At 32.1% G+C, this 18,373-nt stretch overlaps 1 protein-coding gene across 5 annotated transcripts in view; it reads left to right on the top strand.

The window, feature by feature from the left end:
• The window catches only part of LOC124359366, a 140,758-nt gene that overhangs the window by 85,096 nt on the left and 37,289 nt on the right, over positions 1–18,373 (top strand). For 4 of the 5 annotated variants that reach the window (XM_046812055.1, XM_046812052.1, XM_046812053.1 and 1 more), the window contains 2 exons: positions 3,528–3,650; positions 9,275–9,571. In XM_046812055.1, coding sequence (XP_046668011.1) covers positions 3,528–3,650; positions 9,275–9,571 — 420 coding nt within the window. The remainder of the gene's footprint in view (positions 1–3,527; positions 3,651–9,274; positions 9,572–18,373) is intronic. The other variant, XM_046812054.1, reaches the window with a different exon arrangement.

Here is an 18,373-nt window from a genome sequence, read left to right as displayed (position 1 = left end):
TGCTTGGTAAATAAAATCTTTGATAGTTAATTATTTATTGAGATCCAAGTCAAATCTATATATTAAGTAAAAAATTTAGAGTATTAAATTACTTGTCTTAAATTAAAATGTACTCATGACACACAAAAACATTTAAAAAATAACACTGAAAAGGGAGCTTCAGCACAGCACAGCACGCAACAATAATAAACTATTTAGCATCAAAAATCTATAATATAAAAAAGGTTTAAATAGTTAATTTAATAAATATATATTTTAAATATGGCAAGATATAACTACAAACAAATAAATATTTAAACAGTAGCCATATAAAAAAATAACAAAATTTACCATTTAATAAATATCTGATACCAAATACATGCTATGACAGTAAATTTATTCAATTCAGGTCCTTAAGCTACGTCATATACAAGCAACAAATATTCACAATACATTTATACTATGGTACAAGTAAATAAATTATTTAGTCTCAACAATTACAATAAATATTAAATAAGTTTAAAAAAATAATTTAATTAATATAAATATAAATATTGTAAACATACCAAACAACTAAACATTCAATAAATAGCTACATATAAAGAAATGGCAAAATGTTTAATTTAATAACTAGCTAATAATTATGGCGGTAAAAACTATTATATTCCGAATCCTTAACCTAAATAGACAGGGAGCAAAAATTCACAATGCATTCATAAAAAAAAATAAATTCAAGTAAAAAAAAAAACATGCTCAACAATTAATTACAATAAATATTAAATAAGTTTAAAAAAAATAATTGAATTAATATAAATATTGTAAACATACCAAACAACTAAACATTCAATCAATAGCTGCATATAAAGAAATGGCAAAATGTATCATTTAATAACTAGCTAATAATTATGGCAGTAAAAACTATTATAATCTGAATCCTTAACCTAAATATACAGGGAACAAAAATTCACAATGCATTTATACTTTTTTTATACAAATAAATTAATTAATCAATACAATTACAAAAAAACATGTCACATATAAAATTTAAAACCTTCATTTTAACTTTATGTTTCTTTTCAAACAGAATATCATTACCACAGCAAACAATGCGATCATTAAATATCTTGGGACCTATAGGTGATAAAACTGATGCCGGTTTATTTCTTTATGACAAAAGGGAACTTCTAACAGAATGTTTTGTGCAGAACGAGTTGTTCACATTACACTTTTTATTTTAAATTCTGGTAAATATTTATGAACATGCATTAATAGAGAATACTGGTATAACTAAAAAAATAAAAAAAGAATAAAAAAAGTAAGAAAAAAGTTAAAAGTAAGAATAAAAAAAAGAATAAATAAAAGTAAGAATAATTAAAAGTAAGTAAGTAATTAAAAGTAAGAATATTTTTCTGAGAAATTAAATAACTCACTCTTTCCAATTTTTTTACATTATAAATTATACGTACAGCCTGTCTCTGACACATTACTAAAGGTGAAACAATTGTAGGATAAGCCCCCCCCCCAAAATGAGCAATACCATACCTTAACGTACTCTCAAACCAAGACAAGTAAACATTTTTTAAATAATCACCAACTAAATAACCTTTCATGTGGTACAATGCATAGTTAATTTCCTTAATTTCTGCACAAAAAATTTGACATGGTGATCCCATTTGAGATACTTATCAATATAAAGACCCAGGTACTTTACATCATCAACTACTTCTATAGGCAAACACCGACATTGATACACACACTGATGCGTATGACACAACAATTTAAATTCATGCGTTAAAACCTCATTTGGCGTATTATGTTCAAAAAACAATAAGCACTTAGATTTCGATGAATTAATCAATAACTTGTTTCTAATTAACCATTGTGAGACTTTTTCAAGATCAGTATTTATTTGTAATTTTAGGGTCTCTTTGTTATACGATGAACACACTAAGGCAGTGTCATTAGCATATGCATATATAGAAGAACACAAATCAGCATTTAATATAAACCAGGAACATCAAGGGCCCCAAGACTCCTCCTTGCACTGTACCATATTGTAACTCCTGGGTGCCACTTAAAACCCTATTGATTTTAACAACTTGTTACCTCCCCTTACAAAAAGAGCTTAACCTATGCCAGCATTTTTAAATGTTTGAATTAAAATATCAATGTCCAGAGTGTTGAAAGCCTTTTTAAAATCTAGATACACTGATACAGTATATTTGTGTTTATCTACACCCGCAGCTATAGTACTAACATGCCTTCTTACAGCTAAATCTGTGCATTTATCAGGTAAAAGCCCAAGCTGATTAGGAGGAAAAAATAATATTGAGTTGAAATATGACATTATTTGACTTTTAACATAAGTTTCAAAAATCTTTGCTACAACGTTAATTACTGAAACAGGAGGATATGAAGAGACCAGAGTGTCATCTCCTGCCTTAAAAATGGGTACAACTGAGGCAACTTTAAATTGATCTGGAACCACACCTTGAGCAAAAGACTTAATAAAAATTTCAAACAACAAAGGAGCAAACATTTCAATATTTTCCTTAATAATAGTTATACTAATGCCATCAATGCCGCAACTAGGTTTATTCTTTAACAAAGTAATAGTTTTAATAACGTCATTATAATCACATGCAAACTTGCTGAAAAAAACATTATGCTGTAAATTATCCATTAAAAACATGTCGCTTTACACATATTAGTGTAGTATGTGTTAAATGCATCTGCTATAAGTTTTTCATTGCCAGTAACCTCGACCAACTTACCGTCTACTAAAACACTGCTAATTGACTTTTTTTTAGTCTTTACAATTTTCTTAATAACATTCCAATATTTTTTTGAGTCACCATTACATTTGCCTACAAGAGCAGAATAATACTGAAGCTTAGTTTGCCTAATTCTCCTGGTACCGTATCAGATAATCATTTTTATTTATTTTTTATAACTTCATTATTTCTATTATTACATTATAATTTGTACAAGGCATTCTTCCTATTTATAAGTAAAATAAGACCATCATTAATCCATTCAGATCGTCTCCTATTCCTACTATTGTGTGTGTGTGTTCCTGCGTGCATGCGTGTGTGTGTTTATTTATTTACCAAGCAGGTTTAATATTTTTTACGGATTGTTTAAAAAAGGCTTGCAACGTGCACAAAAGCGGGACCCCATCTAAGAGATTTAGCATGGTTGCAGTGCTAGAGTGAAACATATTATGTCTAATTAAATAAGACTATTACTAAGTTTACTTAAAACTAAACACATTTTTTTAAACGTATGGAAATAGTAGTTTTTATTGAGAAAAAAAAACATAAGTACATTTTATTCGGAATCACTACATTAATAGATTTTCTACTCAGTTGCAATTGGTTTTGGAAATCCCAACAGAACAATATGTAGTCTAAAATGTTAATATTTATAGCTTGAATTTTTCTCAAATAAGGTCTATTGTAAATATCCAAAGCAATAATACTTCCAATAGCATTTTTATGGACTGTATCAACATGTATGGTATGTTTGACTTGTACTGCATGTTTTAGAGTGATATCACTGAAAATGCTCAGCTTAATGGAACATTGGCTCCTGTCATTCATATTCAACGTTCAAGATCCCTTGAAAGATTAGCTGCAGAATACAAAAACAGGCAAAACAATAGTAAACAGGTTAGTTTTTCAGTAATTAAATTAAATAATACATAGACATAATTATAGTAAATCTTATTTATTATATAAATATCATTAATAACAATAAAATCAAGTAAAAATAATGAAGAGAACACATTACTTATCGAAAAGGGCAGAGTTGTTACAGCTTTTCCAACTTTGTAGCAATCCATTTAATTAATCCTAATTTTGTATTTTAACCATTTAATCAACGCATATTTAACCCTCTCTCGTACAAGAGACCCAAATCGACTCGCTGGCCTAACGCCGCCTCCCATACAACTGGTCCAAATCGCCTCACCATTCATAACTATTCAATCTGTTAATTTCTTGACAAATGCTGTGCTCTAGATGGGATACTGGAAACTATATCAACTACTTGTCATACATTTCCCTGTTATTTTTTAACATTTTTCTCTTGTTTACGTTTCTGCACTTGGTTATGTACCGTTATATTTTATTATTGTCGCAAACATGGCAGAGTTCAAGTTGTAACTTTAATTGTAACGAAATAGATTATAAGTCAATGTTATAAGTATGCTGTTGTAAAATTATTTTTTGCGACTTTAACATTAAATATAAAACAGTTACTTAACAATAGGGCATGAAAAAACGAAATATATTTTATCACCATAATAAATACCTTTAAGATGCATTGTGGTACTTTAGTGTTTTTTGAAGGCACGTTTCTAAGCTTTAAAATAGTACTAAAAATATAATTTTAGCTTAAAAGACAACTTTTGGTATGAAGTAAATAGTTGACCACTGCGTTTTTGCTAGAGCAAATGGAAAAATAGGTCTCGCTATGGGTACTTCGGCACTGCTTAATGCGGATGGGAGAGAGTTAAATTTGTTTACACTAATTAGTTATATATATATATATACAGGTAACTTAGATAAATTAATTCTCATACTTTCATGACTAGAGTGACTCTTTTCATATCATAGTCTAACATATTTGAAATCAAGCAAATTTTTTCTGATCAGATAGTTATGAATATTTTTGCTAAGATTATAACATTACAGATTATATTTGACATTTATTAAACAAGTATAAATACATAAGCATGGTACTGTCATAATTCCTAACTCTAAACAAAGGTAAACAGAATTCCCTTTCAGGGCACATTTTTACTATCCTGAGCACTTTCTTTTGTTTTCTCAATAGATCATCCTACTTATAAGAATTTGGGTGTACAATTCAAGTATAATCCTGCTGTAATATTAAACAGATAAGTTTGGTAGCCTTGATCTCAACATAGACATATTGTTGAACTCTGCCTACTGTTGTTATCTGTTTGATTATACAGTTGTATGGAATTCCAGTGATAACCTGTAGTAATCCTAGTGCCAGGAAGACAATGAAATTCCATTGTTTTCTTTAGTCTTTTTCACTTTTGTTTATATATAACTTTTAATAAATTGACAATTTTAATTTTGTTCAAAAGTAGTTAAATTACAATCCAGTTAGTTAAAATATAATTTTATTTAACTGTTTATTTTCATTGTGGCCAATATGTTTTAAAAACCCATATTCCTGATTAGGTGATTGTGACAAAGCAAAATGTAAGTAAACCTTTTTTTGTAACGTTACTTGGAATACTTTAAGAAAATTTAATTACTTATAAACTTATATGCGCTGTCTTAATAACTTTTTAGCAAAATAAAATTGATTTACTGTTAAAAACTTTAAAATAACACAGGTTTCCAATCTCATTACTACCTGTACTTTGCCAGTCCCATAACTATTCAAGTATATTACAAAAGTAGGCAATACCACTCATGGTAAATGACTATTTATAAATATTATTACCATCACATGAACTGTCATTGTGAAAACATATTTTTGAATCTATACAAAATAGTAAATAAAACAAATTTTTAATACTTGTTTACAACCTACTTCCACACAAAAACACACTTTATAGGCAAATGCATTATGCCACCTAAAAACCAGAGAGATTTTGGGTTTTGTTCATAGAGGGCAACTACAATCACCGACCTGGTATTATTACACTACACCCATTGTTTCGTCTTTCTTTGAATTAACCTATTGCATTATGTAGTATGACCCTAATGTAATTGTCTTATAACAATTTAAAAACATTCTGTCAAACTGTAGTAATAAAATTTTCATCAGCGAGTCCGTTTTTGTCAGATTCCATAGAATAAAAATCATGATTTTTGGTTTAGGCTTTAAGTTTACTTAATATATGTACATATTATGTATGCAAATCAGATGTAATAGTTTAAGGATTAGACGTATTTATTGTAATAAGTCACTTTCTACAACAATTAAATGACTAATTAGATTTTTACTAAAAAGTCAATCAAACCAACTTTGATGTAAATGAAACTGAATTTTCAATCAGATTTAACTCATTGAGGATCAGATGCTAACTTTTGTTGTCAAGCAAAGTCTTTGAAAATCATCTGACCATATTATGTCCAGTTGATTTAATACTGTATTATAGATAGTTTAACCCTTCAAGTGCTATTATTGCGCTGTGTTTTATGTTCAAACCAATTGAAAGTGGTTTAAAAAGTTTGTGTATAGTTGTGTGTTGTGTCTTTGTTTTTACTTGTGATACAGTCGGATGAGTAAAGATATATATATCTTATGACAGCACCTGAGGATGTTAATTAGTATTTTTGGTACCATTTTCATCCATCTAACACTAAGCCAAACTTCAAATACAAACAATTTTACTTTTTAAGAGAGCTATTGATAGGAGTAATGAAAGTCATATCTTGCTATTTGAATATTTTAGGTTTTACAAGTTTTAAATGTTCTAAATTTAAATTATTAAAAGAAAATTGGAAATGTACTGAAAGTGAAACTGTAACATATTTTTGGAAAGAGTACTTATTTAGTAACCTTGAATAAAAATTTGGATTTGCTAAAATCTTTATCGAGGTAATAGTAAAAGAAAGACTTTGAAACTGTACAACTTTTGACATTTTGGACCACCCTGTTACAGGAGCAAAATAAATCAAATTTGTTTGTTCAAAATGATCAGTAAATAGAGACTTTTAAAATGAGGTAAGACTCAACCTTTACCTTTGAAAATCTCAAAAATGAATCCTACCCACCCAACAAAAGTGCCATGTAGGGAAATTTTAGGGTGTTAAATATTATTTTTCCAAATTCTATGGGGTCGAAATATGGAAGTTTTGCTAAAATAAGGAAGGTAGGTTTCTTGTTTCAACCGCTATACATCGGGGACAGGTGGTCTGTCTCACCCTATTTATATCGCAGCATTTGAATAATAACCAACAAATTTATGATCTCTAGTCAACAAGGTCTTGTTTTTAACGTAGCAAGTATTTTAGTTTTTCTCTGTGTTATAGGACTTTTTTAAATGAAAAATATGATATATAATACAAATAATATTTGAAATATTTTTGTATTTTAAGTAACATTTAAGGAAGTAAAGTCTAATGGGTCATAGAAAATTCGAACTTCAAGGGACCTTTGAAAAATTTCTAACTGTTGATGATTTCAAATTATACAAATGTTTTATAAAGGTCTTAAAATAATCAGTTTCTAATATATATAATATATATATATATATATATATATATATATATATATATATATATATTTAATGAAAACCTTAATGCTATGAACATAGTTAATACTTGATAGGTCACACCAGTGGCAGTTTGGCACAATTTTCAAAATTCTGTAGTATTATGATCAACAATATCTTAAAATAATCAGTTTCTAATATATATATATATATATATATATATATATATATATATATATATATATATATATATTTAATGAAAACCTTAATGCTATGAACATAGTTAATACGTGATAGGTCACACCAGTGGCAGTTTGGCACAATTTTCAAAATTCTGTAGTATTATGATCAACAATATCAGCAGTTTGGTAACTCGTCTTATCTTTTCTAATATACAGGGTCTGTATAATAAGTAAGCGGACTGAGCCTGCCCCGCTCCGTCAAAGCGTCTGCTAACCGGTATCTGGTGCTGTAGTGGTGGTGGGGGGTCTAGTGAAAGGGAACAGGGCTGCAGCAGTTGCCTCCAAGCGCTTGGAGAGTTAGTATCGAGTGAGAGCAGAGTGCATGTTCAGTTACCCCGTCGGAGTGAAAATGGAGAGTACGATCGAGCAACGTTTTAGCATTAAATTTTGTGTCAAACTCAAGAAAACCGCCACGGAAACTCTTCAAATGATTCAAGAGGCTTACGGTGAGGATGCTCTGTCCAGAACTCAGGTGTTTCAGTAGCACAAAAATTTCCGGGAGGGCGTCTATGACAAACAGCGCGTCGGTCCTCCATCAACGAGTCACACGGACACAAATGTGCAAAAAGTGCGTGATATGTTGAACAGTGATCGTCGTCTGAGCATTTGGGCTATCGCAGATGAGGTCGGAATTGATAAGATGACCGTTCAAAACATTATTAAGAATGATCTGGGCATGAGGAAGATCTGCGCGAAGCTGGTACCCAAACACCTGACTGATGAGCAAAAGAAGCGTTGTGTTGCTGTCGCTTCGGAAATCCTTGATCAACTGCAAACCGAAACAGAGTTTTTCAACCACGTTATTACAGCAGACGAGACGTGGGTTTTTGAATACGATCCTGAGACGAAGCGGCAGAGTTCGGAGTGGCACACTGGCGTCACCACGACCGAAAAAAGCGCGCATGAGCAAATCGAAGGTGAAGTCGATGCTCATTGCTTTCTTTGACGTGAAAGGCATTGTTCACAAAGAGTTTGTGCCATCCGGTCAAACTGTAAACGGCGAGTACTACAGAGAGGTGCTCCGTCGACTAACCGCCCGGGTTCACCGAGTCCGTCCGGAGATTGCCGATTGTGGATTCTCCATCACGACAATGCACCGTCGCACACCTGCCTGCTCGTCACCGAACAGTTGGCAAAACAGTCGAGGGTAACGTTGCCACAGCCTCCTTACAGCCCGGATATGGCACCACCGGACTTCTTTCTGTTCCCCAAGATCAAGAGACACCTTAAGGGGACGCGGTTCGGGACTCTGGAAAACGTTCAACTTGCTACAACGAGGGCTCTAGACAACATCGAGGTTGCCGACTTCCAGGGAGCGTTCAGGGATTGGAAAATACGGTATCAGCGTGTTATCGACTCCAATGGGGACTACTTTGAAGATTTCTAAAGAAAAATTGTACATATTTTGCCAATAAAAAATTTCCTGAAGTCAGTCCGGTTACTTATTATACAGACCCTGTATTTCTTCAGAAGACCTTGACCTACTTTCTGTTGTAACTGATGAATTCAAGTTAAAGATTGTTTGTTATGAGATTTATAAAACAGTGTTTGTAAAACTGAAATCCTTTCTTAGATAAAGACCTTATTTATTTATTTAGACATTTTTAACTGACCATCAGCCATTTTATTACTGTAAACTTTGGTTATCCTGTAAATTGTAATTTGACAAATATTTTAACAATCCTTGGGAATGAATTTTGTTGAAAATGTAGAAGCTTCACAACATAATATTAAATGTCTTAAATTTATCATATTTAGTCACAGACGGGACAGTGATGATTTTAGGGAATCCCTTTGAATTTTTTTTTCAATTTGCAAATGACCATTCACCATTAGGTTTATGTTGTAGGTGAGCTTCACCAAAAACTGTGCCTCCAGTGCAGTCGGAAGGGCGATGGACATATGGGAGGGCTGGCCAGCTCCCAGCCCCAAGCTGGTAGAATTGCGTCAGAACTTACAATGTTTCATTGAGAACATGGAGCAGCTGCTACAACTTGCTGCTAAAGATGAGGACTCATCAGACATTTTGATAGGAAGCAATAATAGAGAACCAACTATTGGAGTGACAGAATGGGATGACTCTATGGAAGGAAAATGTTCACCAAAAAGTGCTCGTCAAAAAATTTTGGAAATGGCTAGTAGACAGGTAAGTTACAGGAATTTTAGAAATTTAGCCTGATATTCATTTGTATAAATGTATTGATGAAATGAGATCAGGATGTTGCCTCATTAGGACAAATTATAGATGTTTGTAGACCATAAATAACATTTCGGAAGATTAAAGTTTATAGAGTAAATATTAGTAAATAATGTACTAATTTTCTTTTAATTTAAATTTTCTAAAAATGGCATTTATTAAATTGGAAAGTTCTAGAGCCTTGTATTGCTCTGTGAGAGGAAAACACACTAGAATACAATAAAAGTTATAGAGAAACATACATATTTTTTAAAAATTTCAGAACTGTTTTTCATTATTTCATTAAATATGGTAGGAATACGTCATACCATGTGTAGCATATAGCTGGCTACAAACAAATCTATAGCTTATGTAATTCTTTAGATGCTCTGGGGATAGACAGACTTACAGGCAATAGAACAGAAAAAAATATTTACAGTTTACCCCAGGCAGACAGAAGACAAAATCTGCTTACCTGCTGGTTATAGACTTCAATGATGCTCAGTAAAATCTCATAGATAGACATGTACCTTCATTGAAATAGTTCTTGCCTGTGTAGAAATGAAAGTTCATGCAAAATGTAAAGTCTGCAAATGAAATATTTCTTGAGATATGGTGTGGGTATTTAGAGTATGTAAAGGCTCAGCCACATGCCTGTCATTAAACATGTGGTGCATATACAGAATAATATTACATGCAAAATTTCAAGTTTATAGCTCAATTTGTTCTTGAGATATCCAGTGGAAAACGGTCACACAGGCAGATAAAGAAGAGGAATTTTGCCAGAACCTTAAGCAAAATATACAAAATTTCAAGTTTATAGCTCAATTCATTCTCGAAATATCAGCCTGAGTACAGGCTTTGCTAACGCTCAGCCAAATCCCAGGAACATGCACCATCACTAAACTATATCTTGTCTATATAAAAATAAACTGATGTCGATGAACCAAATAGAATGTAATGAAAGTCTTATAAACCAATCCATCAAATATCTCATGTTAAAATGTCATATGATTGAGCTCAGTTTGTTTACAAATTTGTTTATTCTGTGAGGTTTACATTGCAATCATGGTTACTCATAAACCAATGTAAAAATGTTCACCAACACTCAGGCAAATCCCATCAAGTAACATGCACCATCATCGAATTCGTTGTTCTTAGCATAGAAAAGAAGCTTGAAGCAAAATTTCAAGTCTACAGGTCTGTTCATTTTCGAGATATCATGTGGACAGACAAACAGAAATTTAGTTCTTCAACCCCTCGAGTGATGGGCCTTGCTAATGCTCAGGCAGTTGAATAAAATATAAATAACTATAAATGAAAGATTAAAACGACTATTTACAAACAACTGTAATTGAAATTATACTAGAAAAATTCTATATCCTATTTACACAGCGTACAGTTATTTGACAGTATATTGGAATTTGAAGTATGTTAGTATTTAGTGTATACTGAGAAAGGTCTATCAATTCCAAAATGTAATAATTAGTCAAGTACGTAGTTTGCAGATTATTATTTAGGTAATTAATGCTCTCAATTCTATTGACCATGTATATGTATGTCAAAAATACCTACATAAAGTCCCAGTGTTCTCTTATACAGATATTTATAATAAAATGAAAAAAACGTGACCAAATTTTTCTCTTTATACCAGAATGATAACAAACCGAATTAATTTTAATTCAGTCATGTTCTACACTTTATGTAATATAGATTCCATAGAGATATTTTGATATTTTTAGATATTTTGGGTCATTAAGAATAAAGTCACAAAATATTTTTAACTCTTTAAAAACTTACCTAAGCCATAATCGAAAAACTAAAATATTCAAAATATTTGCTATACAATTATGTCTAATTACTGGATCACGTACTACTAGCAAACAATGAATGGAGCTCTCATGCAAAGAGTGTTCTCCACTCAGAACTCTTTGATGTGTTCCCTGGTGGTTTGTATTTAAGTAGAAAGATAAAGTTGACAGTATGATGAACTTAAAGAGTAGGACGTCAAAGCTCCTACTCAGGATGACTTGCAGTTGGTAGAAGATACAGGAGTCGTCTATTGAACACCATTTCTGAACATGATGGTCCACCACTCTCCTAAGTGTCTTCACATTGACAGATTTAAAAGATGTGCTCATTTAACTATAACATCCACAATTACGAATAAACACCATTTTATTGACCCTTCACGACTAAGATAACATTACCAAAGATTATGCTTGCAGAAAGACAATTTGCAATGTGACAAACTGGTTTTGCGGAAGTTACTCGACAATAATAAGAAAGGAAGCTGCTCCAAAAACAAAACAATGATTGATTTTTTCCAATGAAATAATAAGTAATCATAAATTATCAGTTACATTGTAAATATTGTACATTATTTATAATTTTTATTGATAAGGGTGTAACTTGTTGTTATTCTCAACTAAATAGACAATATAAATGGATTAAAAATGCTCTTATTAGGTAAGTTTAATCGAAAACAATTTTATGTAACAATCAATTAATAGTTTAACCCTTTTAGTGCTAAGGGGTCTGGCGCATTGCCATACCCGAGAGTGCTAAGCATTTTAGTGCATAAATGCAGAGTTTTAGTAAATTCCTTACTATTTCCTTATTTGATGTCATATCTTGTTACTTGTTTTTTTGTATTGAAGATAAATAACCAATAAACGGAAATAAATACAAAAAATACATTTTTATATATTTTGATTGTTATAAAAAAAATTTGTACATTTTTTTATAAAAATGTATTTTATTTTTTCACTTTGGATTACAATTTTAGTATTTAAACAATTTTATATTATTTTTGTGATGCTACCATCGGAAAGAGCAACTAAAACCAAACAAATTCCATATATTTTATTTTATTTTTACAAAACAAATAAGAAGTGTGGATGAAATATAAAATATGTTGTCCGCGCCAAATTTTGCCCTACATGTAATGTTTGAAATGCTCAAGAGAAAAATTAATACACTTACTATTATTAGCATAAATACTTTACTAACTTTATTATTATTTATAAAAAAAGAAATTCTAGCATAGTTAACACTTTTTTTTACCTAAATAATTGTTTTATTCAGTAATAAAACTATAAAAAAGGTGAAGTAATTTGGCTTACCCTTTCTTATTGAATGACCACTGGATGCATACTGTTGGATTACACTGTGAAGTTACTGTTCATAAACATTAAATTACTCAAATAAAAAGTATAATACAGATATTTACATAATTTACACTGCACATAATGTGACTCAGGTTCATTGTTCACAAGTGTGACGCTGGATACATTCAGGGTGCAGTCCTTTTTCACACTTCACGCAAACAAACACTGATCGCCGTTTGATCCTTTCTGTACTGCATGCCTTACATAGTCTTTGCATCCTTCCTGGTAATTTTTTTATTCCAAATAATGGTCTTGTTGGCTGATTGATAGGACCAGGATTCATCGCACTTTTATGCCACTCATTTCCAAGCTCATGGACAAGAGTTGAGAATCATTCTTCCCATTATACTAAAAACCACTTTCTTCCATAGCTTGACTGTTCGACGTTCATCTAAATAGGCATAAACCATCATATCAGAAACATCAATTCCTCCCATGTATTTGTTGTACTCAAGTATTACATCTGGCTTTTGAATGATTTCCTCCTCTCTCTGGTGTCTCACTTTCCGCCTCACTTCAGTCGTGGTTGCTTTTGATGACGTTGAAAGCAATAATACCTGCTTCTTTTGACTCTTTTTATCTCGGTGTCCACATAAAAGCATGTAACCGTTTTTGAAAAATTTTGTGACACCAACAGCAAATTTTGATTTGAGACCATCAGGGATCCCTTTCCTATTCATTCTAATGGTTGAGTTGTAATAAATTCCAAGATTATACAGTTTCTCTGCCAATTATATGGATGCGAAAAAGTTGTCTGTAAAGATATGAAACCCTTTATTCAAATAATTACCTATTGTCATGAGTTTTTTTACAACGACATATCCAAGGCCAAACTCCCGTTGCTCTTGTTTCTCTTCATTACTGACACGAGCTCCTTTGTATACATAAAATGCAAGAACATAATTGACAACAGAGTCGCACAACATCCAAACTTTTACACCCCAGTGGTGGTGTTGCTTTTTTGGCATATACTGCTGTAATACAGTATGGGATTTTGTCCCAATGAGAGACTCATCAATAGATAGCTGCTCATGAGGAGTATAGTAATGCCTAAAGAGAATGTTTGCGTGATCAACAAGGGGCTGAAATTTTCCACATGGATCGTTTGGGTTTTGGGCCAATACATCATTATTGATAATGTGGAAAAAACCGTAAAATCAATTGAAATCTGTCACGTGGAAACATCTGTCTGAACCAAGGTGTTGATGTAGATGGCAAAGTGGACCAGTAAGAAAATATTGTCGGCTTCCTTACAATGCCCATATTGATAATGCATGCAATAAAAGCTTTCATTTCTTGAAGTGTCACAGGGAGCCATTTTTTCACTCTGAATTGTCTTTATATTCAGTGCTGTGTAAAAGTTGAGTAGCATACCTGTTGGTTTCCCTTACAAAACTGAGCAAGAGTATCTGTGTAAAAGGGGGAAATCATCATCAGGTCCAACTTCTACCCAAACATCTTCAGTGTCACTTCCTTGGTCAGAATAATTGTTTAGGCCTACATTAGGTGGATTATTTATAAACACAGGAGGTCTATTATCTTCAGAAGGAACATTATTTACATTATTATCAAGTGTATAACTATCATTTGTTTCAAATAGGCTACTACTTGAACCTTGATCAGTTAGGCCTAAGCCTATTTTATCTGATGGGGTCACATTTCTTTTTTTTAAAGGCAAGGACTTACCAGATTTCCGTATTTTACGTTTTTGGGAGGTTGATGATACAATACGATCACTTAAAAATTCTGAATCCGATGATTGGGATGGTTCATAGTCTTTGTCTTCGTCAGAATCGTCAATTTCACTTGAAGAGGATTTGTGAATATCTTCATCAGATGTTGGGATTTCGTCACTTTCCACATTCCGCTCATAAAAACTAAATGGTTCACTTATAAATGAAGAATCACTGATAATTCTGCTGCTTTCATTGTCCAGAACATCTTCAACAACATTCCGTAATAACTCATCATCACCTGCAATGTTCTTATTAGACATAGTTTATAACTTAGTAAAATACAATACACACGGAAAACACAAATGAAAAATGAAGTAATGGAATGATTTGTAATATTAATGAAGTAGTATTTCACAATTATAACACAATTAATTGGATAAAATAAGAGAAAACAGAGTAAACAAAACACAGCGTCAGTTCGCTTGCAACGTAAACATCCGAACTAACCTCCTTTTTATTTCACGTCAAAGACGTATAAACAGCTGGTCGTCGGCAATAAAATATACAAATATCGTTATTCTATGGCTTTTGGATGAACTGTCATCGTTTTCAGCCAGTAAATTGCATAAACTGAACCAATATATATAAAAATATGCTGCGTCTACGACGTAGACGCTAGCACTTTTAGACATAAACGCAGCGTCTATGATGTAGACGCTGTAGCACTAAAAGGGTTAACATCGTTAATGGCTCCATTTTTGTAACTGTGTTTTTGGGTTAACCGTGGGAGACTTGCCATTGATTACCACGGATAATAGACAGTTGTCTGTACAAGAATACTGTCAATCTGGGTGAGGATTTTAGTTCTTTATGGCAGACAGAACAACCAACTGAAATATCAACAATTGATTCAAATATGTTTAACATCTCAGATTCCTCTTCGAACTGCTCTCCTTATATAAAATTTATACACAGAAGTGAAGTATTCTCAAAGCCTCGAGCACCGCTCCGTGACATCATCTGCTCCTCCCGAAAGTGATTAATATACTGCATTTCCAGATGTTTGTTGGTTTAGACTTTGTCACTTTGAACATATCAAGAGTGCTGCTTTCTGCAGTGGTCCAATATATGCATTATCTCTCTTCTCAAGCCAAAAGACACTTAATAGTCACTTGTAACTCCAGATAGCTTAAAAATATGAATGTATAATTTCTAATTACTAATATTAATGCACTAATATTCAGTATTGTGAACTCTTCACAATGTTTATTGTCACCAAGTCAGAAGATATCCATCTTACTCTTTAATAGGAGTGGAGTAAAGGTATCTTTTTTTTGCAGTACCTGTTTTAAAGCTTTGCCAATTTTTATTTATTTACAAAACAAATCCAGATGTGGAACAATATATTTAATGTGTTGTTATACAATGTATTTAATGTTTAGTTGTGTTAATATTGTTTTCACAACTAAAAGAATAATACTATTAATACTCATCTGTTTATGAACTAATTTAATATATTATAATATGATTATGTTTCTGTTGATAGATCTATTTTTTATTGTACATTGGATTTACTGTTGGAAGTGAAATAAATAAATACTACTTGCATTTGAGTGAGTTCATAAATAAATTTGAAATTTTGCTATTGTTATGATATACAAATTTGTAGAAAAACATTTCTAACATTTGAAAGGGTGACAATTAGTCTAAACTTGTAAAATTAAGTTATTGTGAGAAAAATAGAATTATGAGATAGCCATTTGGTTTTAAATATCATTTAGTTATAGAAAATACACACACATGGAACTGTACGATAGCTAGAAAATAAAAAGCAGCTTATATGCTTGAATGATGAAAAATAGGTGTATATTTAAGCAGGGCCGGATCTATCATTTCTTCTAGGGGGGGCAAGCTTGACTTTTGGCACCCCCCCCCCGATACCAAACTATTTACCATAAGTTTTACTACTATATGCTTTGTATATGGGGTTGAAATAAAATAGAACTTAGGTTGAATAAGAAAGTGTTATTTTAATGAAATAGAAATGTCTATTTTACAATTTTACATGAATCCAAAACAATACAATTGTTTTAGAAAAAAAACAATACTAACAATTATAGAATCTTTATCTTCCGAGCCTTCTTTGCTGCAAATGTGTTAATTATCTGATCAAAATAAATCAAAGAAGCCCTTTCATGATTGATACAATGCTTAAATTAGTTAGTCTTTGCTGTTTCATAGAATTTCTTAAATAGGTTTTTATAAGCTTCAATTTGCTGAAACTTCTCTCTCCAGATGCTACAGAGACTGGAAGCGTTAGAAAGATTTTAAGAGCTACATATATGTTTGGATAACCCTCTTTCAACTTGCTCTTATGCAATATTTTGAGCAAAGATGCTGCTGTTGCGTCTTCCAATCCATCTTCCATATTTAAGGCATGAAATTTAAAACTCTCTATTTCATTCACAAGCTCTTCTTCATTTAAGTCACTGGCATATGTTGTAATTCTTTTGCTTTACTCAAAGCCAGATGCCCCACACGTTAGAAAGATTAAGAGCTACATATATGTTTGGATAACCCTCTTTCAACTTGCTTTATGCAATATTTTGAGCAAGATGCTGCTGTTGCGTCTTCCAATCCATCTTCCATATTTAAGCATGAAATTTAAACTCTCTATTTCATTCACAAGCTCTTCTTCATTTAAGTCACTGGCATATGTTGTAGCTAATTCTTTTGCTTTACTTTTCAAAGTTTTAACATATTTTTTTTATTTGATCCCCACACAAAAAATTAAACTTATCAGCAACGATTTTAAACGCATCATATCTGTTAGTTAGCTCACTAATAATTCTATCACATATTTGAAAAAGTGATCTTTTGAAAAGCTCTTCTTCAGTAAAATTTGGCCCATCATCTTCATGTGTGTCTCCTGTCATTTTCTTTTTCTTTCTCTTTCTTGTTTCCTTGTACTCTGCTGTTATGCCCATATTATTAGCTAAAAATGTTGCCTCATCAATTGCCTCTGAAACAGTTAAATCCCTAGTTGAAGATAATACATTTAGAAGACCTTGTATGTTTCTTGCAGCATTGTCTACTGTTGTGTCCTCTCTTTGTAGAAACTTGCTAACTCTATCAATTTTCTTGAGGACTGAATACCAAAAGCATGTCATAATAACATATTCAAACCTTTTCATGTTTTTAAGTAGCGATTTAGCTTCAGCTCTTGTTTCAGGAGATGAGAACTCATGGGTAGTTAAGTCTTCAAGAGAAGAGAGCACTTTGTCCATATGTTTATAAATAACCTCCACAGAATCAATCCTTGCTGACCATTTTGTTTTACTTTCTGATTTTAACGAAAGGGGAACATGTTGTTTTAAAACTTCCCACCTTGATGTAGAGCCATGAAAGAAGTTGTAGAGGCTGTTTATAATACCAAAATACGATTGTGCTTCAACACAGGCCTCTGCTGAATGAACCCCAACTAAATTTAAGGAATGGGCTGAGCATGGGACAAAGTAGGCCAGTTTGTTCTCTTGCACAATCCTTGACTGGACACCCTTGTATTTCCCAGCCATGTTTGCTCCGTTGTCATACGACTGGCCCCTGCAAAACATCAAGTCTTGACCATCTTCTTTGAGCTTTTTAGCAATGCTTTCAAAAAGCCCCTCGCCTGTTTTTTCACTCACAGTAAAAAAATCTAAAAAGCTTTCACATACCTCTGGCCCTTCGTCAGTATATTTAATGTAACGAATGACTTCAGTCATTTGTTCATTTTTACTTACATCAGGGGTACAGTCGAAAATCAATGAAAAATATTTAGCTTTTTTTATGTCCTGAATTATGTCTTCTCTAACTGCATTTGCAATGAGATCAAGAAACTCATCTTGTACTGTGTGAGAAAAATAGCTTAGCTGCCCTTTCTTATG

This window comes from Homalodisca vitripennis, chromosome 4 (genome assembly GCF_021130785.1).
Source record: "Homalodisca vitripennis isolate AUS2020 chromosome 4, UT_GWSS_2.1, whole genome shotgun sequence".
NCBI classification, from domain to species: Eukaryota; Metazoa; Arthropoda; class Insecta; order Hemiptera; family Cicadellidae; genus Homalodisca; species Homalodisca vitripennis.
The sequence above is the reverse complement of the archived record's forward strand: the minus strand, read 5'-3'. Positions and strand labels throughout refer to the sequence as shown.